This window comes from Pygocentrus nattereri, chromosome 6 (assembly GCF_015220715.1).
Source record: "Pygocentrus nattereri isolate fPygNat1 chromosome 6, fPygNat1.pri, whole genome shotgun sequence".
NCBI lineage: Eukaryota > Metazoa > Chordata > Actinopteri > Characiformes > Serrasalmidae > Pygocentrus > Pygocentrus nattereri.
Window position 1 is genome coordinate 14,864,508 of NC_051216.1, and position 10,720 is coordinate 14,875,227.

Consider the following 10,720-nt stretch of genomic DNA (forward strand, 5'->3'; position numbering starts at 1 on the left):
GTTCCCAGCCCTGTCCACGACACCCCCCCCCCCCCTCCCCCACCCCCATCACCGTCTGCATGGTTCTGTAGTTTTCAACTTGGACCTCTATTAATATTAGCCAATAATATTAATATGACATTTCTGATGTATGATTTTTGTCGCATTACAATCTGAAATTCTTCTCGACTTGAGCCCTCCGAGTTGTGGACCAGACTTCTTAGGACTTGGCCTATTATGTTGGAAAATGACACCATCGCGGTAGCTGTCATTTTCTGGGGGAGTAGTTTGGCTTTTTTTTTTTTTTTTATCCAGGGCTCTATATGGTGCTCTCACAGGCTTCCAGCTGAATAATTAAAGAAGTATTTCAGCTAAAAGGCTAACACATACACACACACACACACACACACACACACACACACACACACACACACACACATATATATATATATATATATATATATATATATATATACACACACATACCCCACACATCTTCTAAGCCGATTCTCCTTCTGGGTCACGGGGGGCCCTGGAGCCTATCCCAGCTGTCATGCGGAAGGCTAAAACGCAGACAGTAAAATTCTAAAACAGTAAATTTGAAATAGCTAAGCACTAGATTTTATATCCTGCTAGCATCCATTCAGCATTAGCCATCTTAGCTAACTGGCTAAATTAACACTTTAACTTTCAAACAACTGCTTTGCAAACCGTTTATGATGGTCATGAGTAAACAATATGATAGTCCTGATCAAACAGGTTGGGTTACATAAGTAAATGGCACACGCCTCCTTGGTCACCGAGAGCACCATCATCTTCATTAATAATCAGAATGAATCAGTCTCAATCATAAGAGCATGTGGTGACATAGTGCGTGTCAGTTCGTCTCGCTCAGGATAGGCAGTGATTGATGCTTAGGGAGGCATTGGGTGACATTACAATCACTCAAATGGAGCTTGGGCATCCCCTTCACCCACGTTTATGCTCAGCTTTAGAGGACAAACGCAGCCCTCTTCATCCGTCTCGGCTAGAGCTCATGTCCATGAGGGATGATGAGGGGACTAATCATAACCTCCAGTTTTATAAGAATGAGTAAAGTGGTTGAGAGATTGGAGAAAAGCTCTGTTCACAGTTCCAATGGAAAACAGTTCATGTGGGGTTCAAGAACGTATTTAAGTAAGTCCTTCAGCTTTACAAACATTGTCATATTGCAGGGTTACATAAACAGACTAGACTCACCTCTTCATTTATACATAAGCAACCCTACTGGTGTCAGACGACTAGAGCTCAGTGAGGTCTCTCCGACAGCACGCACCGGAACACTTTCGCTCACAAAGTCAGGCCAAGTCCTACTCAAGTTTATCTTTTGCTCTCTCTCTCTTTTACTCTTCTTCTCTCTACTGTTCTTCCACCACTGTGTGTCATGGCTTCTTCTCCTCGTCTACTCTTTATTCTAGTTTTAGTTTCTTGATTTCTTGGTGTGACCTGTGTGTTATAACAATAACCTCTTAGTTTTACTGTCCCTCCTACCCCTTCAGCAGTTGACCAAGCTCCACCAGTTGGCTATGCAGCAAACCCCCTTTACCCCCCTTGGACAGACCACCCCTGCTTTCCCCGGTACGTACCCACGAGCCCTTTAAAGTGTCCTTCTCTTTGTACCTCTAGAAACACTGTTTTGTCTTTCTCTCTCTTTCTCTCTTTCCTTTTCTCTCTGTGTCACGCTTCATGACATGCCCCTGGTGGTTGCTCTTCACTTTACTGTGGCCTTTTGGTTCTTTTGAACGTTTTTGAATTGTTTTTTTTTTTTTTTAATATTTCATTTATTTATTTTTTGCATCTGCTTGAATAGTCAGCACTGGTAGGTAGTTTGAGAAAAGATAACAGAACACTTCAATTTATATTTAGTCATTTGGTACACTTTGGTAGATCCAGAACATCTTAAAAACCTGCAAACAGTAGGAAGTGATACAAAAGAGTACCTGGACGTACTACAAGTATCTATAACTTAAGAGACAAGAGCCATACAATAGCTTTCTAAATAGACTGTAGCATTATGCTTAATTAATAAATAAGCCATATTACAGCCTGTAAGCATGGCTATTTAAATACATAAGTGGATTGAGGAGAATACATGCAGAAAGAAAACACAGAGGTTAAATACAAAGGACTGAAAAGAAATGACTCAATTATTCAGAGAAAAATTCAGAAGTGTAGAATATCACAAATGCCCACTGATACTTCAAAGAAGAGGAAGAAGAGACTTCATTAAAAAATAAATATGTGTTTGTGTACTTGGTTATAAAGAACAGGGACATAAAGAACATAAAATTGTATATAAAGTTGGGAATATAATTCTTATTAGACTCTTATATCAGTATCTTGTAAAAAGCAAGCAAGCTGTCTTGAATAAAGACAGTGATTGCTGGCTCCTCCTTTCCCTGCAAGGGTATTGAAGGCTTACTCTTTTACATTGACATGATTGACTGATTGAGTCCTTCATCTGTCAGCTCTGGAGACAGATACTTCAGTATGCTAATTTTGGAATGTCTCTTCAACCAGTCATAGAGAGATGATATAAATAAACATCAGTCTATTAATTATGCATCCATCTTAATTACGCACTGCAGGCGTGCTTAACGAGTAGATTTCTTTCTCAGCCACACGCGCTTGTGGTGAGTTTGGCATGCTCAGTTCAAACTAATGAATGTGAATGAAGTGTTTACTGCATGCATGGACATGCTCAGTGCATTGCTTTCGCATGTCAGCGATGATGATGTAGGAAAAAGGACTTTCGTACTTATCAAATAAATAAATTAAGCAGTAAAAGCAAAAGCAAATAAAAGCATCTTAAAAGCGGTTTGTTTGCTTGATATTTTATGCCTGTTCTACACAGGCTGGATAAATTGGTGGTCCTGTTGTAGTGTGTGTGTGGGTGTGTGTGGGTGTGTGTGGGTGTGTGTGGGTGTGTGTGTGTGTGTGTGGGTGTGTGTGTGTGTGTGTGTGTGTGTGTGTGTGTGTGTGTATACTGTGCTGTTTATCATGGTCTTCCTCCCCACCCTCATCTGCTCTCTGACCCAGGTCTGGATGCCAGTCCCCCGGCCAGTACTCATGAACTCACCATTCCCAATGATGTGAGTACAGACAAGTGCACCGTATTTTCAGCGCTGTAGGGTCTGGCCACATTATATGTGGGCAAAATAAACATATAAAATGCTCTAGCACAGTTCTAGTACTTTATTAGCCAAATTTCCAATATAAGTGACATTATTTGCTCTTTAGTGCGCCAAACTGATGTTTTAAATTCATGAATGATAAATCAATTTCCTATTTTAATAACATGGATTAAATAAAGTGCTACACTAAGAGGCTGCTGGCTACTTGAAGTGTACAATGATTGCAGTATCGGTGTAGCGGCAGCATTCAAATACAGCAGGAGGGAACTTACTCGCCTCACAATATTTATGTCATAAACAGCAACACAGATCAACCAAAGTCAAAATAATCAGTTGACTGATTGCTGATTGCATGTTTGGAGCAAAATTCTGTCGATTTTGATTGTCTATCCCTAGCATACCGAATATGGGAGGTTTAAAATAATCACAAGGAATGGCTAAGGGAGGTTGATCTATCTAAAATGAGTTGTTTTACAGTCTTTTAACATATAGAAACTGTGAGGAGTCACTGGCAATAACACAAACATGTAATTTAATATGAATTATTTCTCAGTCACAGCTCTTTGAAACAGGCAAAAATATTTAGTTGAAAGTCCATCCATCCATCCATTTTCTAAGCCGCTTCTCCATCAGGGTCGCGGGGGGGTGCTGGAGCCTATCCCAGCAGTCTTCGGGCGGAAGGCAGGATACACCCTGGACAGGTCGCCAGTCCATCGCAGTAGTTGAAAGTGCTGTTTCAAAATATTAAATTAATAGCAAATTTGCTTTTGTAAGAAGGAGGGGAGATAATTTATGATTTGAATTTGATACCGTCTACATTAGGGCAGTCTTGAACCTGTCTATACAGGAATTATGCTAAATTTAATAGATTCGAATTGAATGTTACTCATTGCGTACAAACCTGTTTGTAAAAAGGTTGGGACGCTGCAAAGTGAAAATAAAAACAAAATGCAATGATGTGCAAATCATTTAAATCATGTATTTAATTGAGAATAGTACAAAGACAACATGTGTTGAAACTGAGAATTTTTTTTTTTTTTTAAATATATGCCCATTTTGAATTTGATGTCAGCAACACAATTCATGATTGATAAAAAGCATCCCAGAGAGACTGAGACTTTTAGAAGTAAAGATAGGTAGGGGTTCATCACTGTGTGAAAGGCTGTGCAGGCAAATAATGTTTCGCAAGGTAAAAATAGCAAAAAACTTGGGGATTTTATTATGTACTGTCCATAATATAGTTAAAAGATTCAGATAATCTGGAGAAATATGGCGTCATCCAGGCGATGTCTTTTTCAGGGAAGGCCTTAATTATTTCAGTAAGACAATGCTAAACCACATTCTTTGCATATTACAACAGCCATGACTCCACCGTAAAAGACTCTGGGTGCTAAACTACACAGTAACACAGTACCCCCATCCCAACTTTTCTGAAATGTGTTGCTGGCAACATTAAAAATGGGCATATATTTATAAAAATAAATAAATTAATTAAAATTCTCAATTTCAACCCTTGATGTGTTGTCTTGGTGCTATTTTCAAATAAAAATATCAGGTTTAAATGATTTGCACACCATTCCATCGTTTTTATTTACATTCTACACAGTACCCCAACATTTTTGGAAACGCTGTTCTTATTAATAGTGTAATGACATTTAAATATATAGAAAATTAACAGCTGTACTAGGTTAAGGGCAAGTAGGAAACTGTGATTCATTTCTTCTGCCAGAGACCTGTCCATCTCTCTTTTCCCCAGAGCATGATTTTGCTTTTTAAGAGCCTTTGCAATTTCTTCCCAGCTAATAGGCTGCATAATCGGGCGCCAGGGAACCAAAATCAACGAGATCCGTCAGATGTCTGGAGCACAGATCAAAATCGCTAATGCCATGGAAGGGTCATCAGAGCGCCAGATCACCATCACAGGAACCCCCGCCAACATCAGCCTTGCCCAGTACCTCATCAACGCAAGGTAAGGAATGTGCTGGCTCCAAACCAGCACAGAGGAAAAACACCTGGCTTTGCCTCAGCCTTCAGAAACAAGCATTTGCGTGAAACTCTTTATCAAACAGCACCTGTTACAGGGGTCTTGCTATTGTAAAATGCTTGGTTGAAGCTAAGCTAACCTACAGAGGCCTTAGACAGATGATGTGTATTGTCTATTTTAGTTCTAAAGTGCACAAGAACATTCAGTTCTGTCATTAAGATAAAAGCAGCACCTATGAAATGTAAAATTTCATATATATGTATATTATAGACGTGGTTATATAGTAATTTTTGCAGAGAGGTGAATGAACTGGAGCCGCATGCCTGTGAGGTGTGAATGTGTTTGTATGTGTTTGTGAGACGGTGAGGCTTGCAGACCAGCAGCGGGGGACATACTAATGGATATTGCTTTCCCACAATTCCGCTGGCAGGTTCAGAGACGTGGCAGCCATGTGGAATGACCCCTCATCAATGACTACATCCTGAAGCCCTGAAACTGCTCTCATTATCTGAAGCTAACAGCAGCTGTTTCCCTATTAACCTTATGTACCAAACTCCCTTAAATCTTCCGACTCCCCCAAGCCTGCTCTCCTTATCGTGAATCCTCCAACGGTAGCTAAATGTGTATAGGTGGGCTACTGTAAAAGAAAAGAAAAAAATATACATGAGGAAAAACTGTGGTTTAATTTTCATCATGTTATGTATTGTTTGAATACAGTGTCTCAGCATGCTGAATGATCAGGATCCTGCTGTGTCTCCATTTATTATTTTCTCTTTGATAGAGTAGTTGCGTATGGTTGCTGATTCATTTGCATAGTTCCGTGCCAGGAAAGCTTTAAAAATATATATAAAAAATGCAAAACAAGAAAAAAAAGAAAAATAAGCAAATTTGACTGCTAGGGAACAATGCTTTTGGCCAGGGAAGAGTGATGTGATAACATCCACATGGGGATGTTGTAATGGGGGGGGGGGGTTATTTTAATCAGAGCAAATGAATACGCCTGACAGAGTGCAGATGGTTTGAATGATTATGTTTGTACAATTATATGACTGCAGTAATGACTGTATTCTTTTAACTTGTTCTGAATTGTTTGTGTTTTTGTGAAAGGGATTTGATTTCAAGTTTGCCAGGTGCTTGACTGTTTTCTTCTCGACTGCATCAGTGAATACAAATGCATGATCATTATGCAGGACTGTATGAAAAACATGGAGCTTACTAGCTGAATAGAGCTGTCGATTTTCTACAAATGTTTTCAGAATTATTTTATTTTCTCTATTTTTTCTATCTCTCCCCCCCAACCCCACAACCCAACCCCCACCCCCTACCTTCCTCACCCCTTACCTTCCCCACCCCTGTTTCCCCTCCCGTCTTCCCCTGACTGTTCTAGGCTGACGTCTGAAGTCACTGGAATGGGCACTCTCTAATTTCTACCCATCATCCTTCACTGCATCACATGACCCCTGAGCCAATGGCATTGCACCTAGTTTGTTTTCTCTTTCTCTGTACTTGATTATCCTGTATTTTAAGTGATTATAGCTCATTTATATTCTATGATCTCTACATATTTAAAAGTCTCCAGTTCAGTGTCGTTCCTACTGGTCCTGCGTTGTTATCTTGATGCTCCCTAATTTCTCCTAACCTCTTGATTTTGAAGGACACTTTACTTTTTTGACACTCTAGTACCTTTCATGTCACTCTCTGGCGCTCTTGTTTGCCATAGATTTTCACTGTGAATTCACATCTTTCATTGTACTTTTTCGTTGTTTGTTTGTCATCCAATCCATATTCTCCTGTGAGATCTGCACGGCTGCTATCAGAAGACCAATCACTACTGCTGATTTCTTCAAAAATCAAATTGGTAATTAGTAAAGCAAGTGAAGCTCGAAACTGAAGGCTTTTACCTTTTACAGCAGGTATCAGAGACAGCAGTGTATCTCACACCTGAATTGCCCCAGAGATTGGTGGGTTGTTGCACTCTTGCATTTTTTACACCACTGTTTTTGCTGCATGACACAACATCATCATTATCAGCCTGCATTCTGCATTCACTTTCAGAGCTGCTGACCACAAAAAAACAAACAAACAAGAAAAAAACATAAATACAAAAATAGCTTATATCCTGTATTTTGTGTTCACTGTGTTACAGCATGGTCAAAGATCCACACCACAAATGTAAGCTGAATATGACAGAATTTGTTTGTAGTCTATTTTCATACACAATATCTTTGTAATAGTTGGTAATATCTTACAAAGTTAAAAAAAAAAAAACTGAAAAATTAAAGGTTGCTGGTGTCTTTGAAAGTGAAAAAAGACAGGCTGATAATAAAACCTGCCCCTTTTCTCTTCCCATTGAGACATGTATGGACGTGTGTCATACATGCATACCGCCCAGCACATTATTACTTTTATTTCACATATTGTTCTCCAGACGTTCCACCAAAACTCCATCCATTAGACGAGAACGAGCGAGACGCGCATGTGCCAGCATACTTCACATGCAGACGAAAGGTTGACAGCTTTTTGCACATGTAAATGAACACAGCCAGCGAAAGTGCCAATGATCACATCTCTTCAGCATGGCAATATGTTTCTCAGTCGTCCATATGGCACCACATCCATCAACATAGGATCAGCTTGATTTTTGACCATTGCCTTAGGGCAGTGTTCACTAACACTCCTGGAGATCTGTCTTTCTGTACGTTTCATGAGAGTCCAAATGTGATACACCTCATTCACCTACTCAAGGACCTCTGAAGGCAATAATTAGAAGGATCAGGCGGGGTTGATTAGAATGGAGCTAAAGTCTGCAGGAAGGTAGATCTCCTGGAGCAGTGTTCATGAACTCTGCTTTAGGGCCATAAGTTCAGATGAGAATCATAGCACAGAGATCCACAGACAATAGTGGGGAGAGGATCACTTTTATCTCTTTCTAATGCATTACGTTCTGTGAGCTGAATCCTACAGTGCTGTTAGGTACCCTGGACCCCAGTCTGTCTCCCTGGTAATCATGATTGTTTTTTGACATATTTACTTCACTTTTGATCCTTGTTGTGCAGTCCAAATCTCCAGCTGATATAGTTTTCTTTGTGTGATGGCTGTGCTGAACTCACCATTACTGAACAGGTCTTTCGCCACGCACAGCTTTAGTAGTATACTAAGCAGTGTGTGACTAGACTCGCTGTCTGTATTTAGACCCACCAGGCAACATCTACAGAGATACAGCCCATCGTCTCGCTGTTCCATGCAATCACTTGTACTTCCCAGGACCTTTAGGTTTTTAATCTGGTGTTAACGTTTCATGGTGAGACCCTTTCAGAGCCATGTGTAGCATTTATTTGATGGTTTGATTCGGTATAGCCATCAAAGCCCCAGGCTTTAGCTCTGGCCGTTTGCATTCCTCCTGAAGGTGGCATTCCAACCGTCAGTCCTTTTAAGAGCACATTGCCTCCCCCGATCCAAGTAACTAGACCTTATCAGTGTTAATAAACTAGCTGTGTTCATCCTCAACATTTAAATCTGATGAGATTTGATACTGAGGCTGAGAGTTGAATGTAATTTCTTCAGCGCTGACTATTCAGTCTTTAAACTGATCTTCACAGTTTCTAGCTCTCTTCATGATAGCACTGCTCCAGATTTGGCTGCAAAATGTCTATTTAGTGCTCCAAAGAAGGATCAGTTTCTGGTTTTCTAGACTCAGACTTGAGACAGTCTTGAGCTAATTCAAACAGTAGAGATTAGCTATTGAGACTGGGATTAATCTGTGTCTTGAATACCCACTCCTTAAATTCTTTACATGCACTTGACTAAATGTATTCGTTTGTAGAAATCCAGATAAAAGCTACTCAGATGCTGTATATGGTGTCTGCTGGAGATCATAGCAGCCCTACCACACTGTGGAACAAATTAAAGATATGCAACTGAATGTTAATCCACCACACAATATTTTCTGAGGTAATTGAACTGAAGTTTATTCGTGAATTATTTTCAGCTGTGAGCTCTTTTGTAACTTTGGGGAAAAAGAAGTATGCACACAATCATCTTAGGAAAGTGGCGCACATGACTGAGATGATATAATACTGTCGCGTAAACGGCTTTGAAAAGGCTAAGTAAACTGAGATTCTAGTTTTTTTGTTTGTGTTTGAGCATCAGTAATCTGCTAGAGATTCTTTTCTTTTATCTCAGTTACATTATGTTTTGCACTGTAGGACTTTGTGTCAGTGTCTTAGGCTGTTTTTAATCATTCAGTTAGATTGTATGTTTCAACAAGACTGTGTCTTGTTACTATTTGTATGGAATGTTCTGTTATGTTTTGGTCTATAATGTGCAGTACTGTAGCTCATTGTACAGAAGCATAATATTCTCACAGCATGCTTCATAACTGTGACACTTCCAAGAAGCTTAGGGCTTTGCGAAGGGAGGCAGTATACCATTTTTTTGTTTTAATTATTATTATTATTATTATTAATATTATTACTACTACAAATGCAATAAAATCAGTTAGGAGTGCGACGATGCAATGATCAAAACTCAAATGCAAACATGGTTCAGAGTTGTTTTTTCTTCAAACTGCTTTTTTGCTTTCATTCATCATCTTTGTCCATCACTACACTGCATTTGCTTGTTTTCATTCAAGTCACATACTGTATTTGCACATGTAACTTCAGTAACTCATTTGCAGACATTTACTGTTGCTGACATCTAATTGCATACAAATCCATTTTTATTCATGTTATTTTCTTTGTTCACTTATAGCTTTTTCATTGTACTAGAGCAGCAAAAAAAACCAAGGGCCCTTTTCCTGTTTGTGCTTCTGTAAATTATGCTGTTTGGAAATGTAACAAAGTAATTATTTAACATTGGATAATTTGCTGCTTGCAGGTCTGTATTAGTTTTAAATTACTGAGGTTAGGTTACATTTGAACTGTTTTGTAAAAGGAGAAAAATAAAGTTTCTTTTTCCCTTGATATCAGTGTTGTGGTTGTTTAGCATTATTCCTCATCATCACTCCCTTCAGTCTATAGTCGCTGTGATCAGCAAATTCATATCAGAGGTTACCAGCACGGTCCTACCACTAGAGGGCTCTGAACGTTGCAAAGACGCTTAATGAACTTCATCTAATGTGGCTGTGTTTTTCAACACTGTAATCATATTGGAATAATTACCTCATAATATTAGATAATTGCATCTCCTTGAAGTGCATTATTGTATTGACAAACTTTGGCTTACTTCCGCACAGATGGGTAGTTAATTGTCAGGCTGAGGGCATTGTTTTTCTGGGCCAGCCTAAATGTGACTAAATAGCTGCCATTGTCTGTAGGTCACTCTGACCTGCTGTTTTTTTGTTTGTAGGTCATGTGGTGTGCTGGAATTCTGCAGGGTGGGGATGGGATGAGCTCTGGTGGTGTTACCCAAGTTTACCCAAATACAGCCAGAGTCAAGGTTACACCTGAACAGTCATATACTTTCTTTCTCGCTGGGTATAGGAAACTAGCAGCATCCTCTGATGGCTAAGAAACACATTTTACTAGGATATAAATGCTGTAAGTGTGACATCAATTCACCAGTATCTGTTCTTACTTAAAAC

General features: G+C 39.4%; 1 protein-coding gene across 14 annotated transcripts in view; it reads left to right on the plus strand.

Moving 5' to 3' along the window:
* The window catches only part of pcbp3 (poly(rC) binding protein 3), an 81,369-nt gene extending 71,269 nt beyond the window's left edge, over window positions 1-10,100 (plus strand). For 3 of the 14 annotated variants that reach the window (XM_017691551.2, XM_017691550.2, XM_017691552.2), the window contains 4 exons: window positions 1,518-1,596; window positions 3,058-3,110; window positions 4,952-5,121; window positions 5,567-6,459. In XM_017691551.2, the coding sequence (XP_017547040.1) occupies window positions 1,518-1,596; window positions 3,058-3,110; window positions 4,952-5,121; window positions 5,567-5,621 (357 nt within the window). In that variant the 3' untranslated portion in view covers window positions 5,622-6,459. Of the gene's footprint in view, window positions 1-1,517; window positions 1,597-3,057; window positions 3,111-4,951; window positions 5,122-5,566; window positions 6,463-6,523 lie in introns of those variants that run through there. The other 11 variants (XM_017691564.2, XM_017691561.2, XM_017691557.2 and 8 more) reach the window with 9 other exon arrangements.
* The last annotated feature ends 620 nt before the right edge of the window (window positions 10,101-10,720 follow it).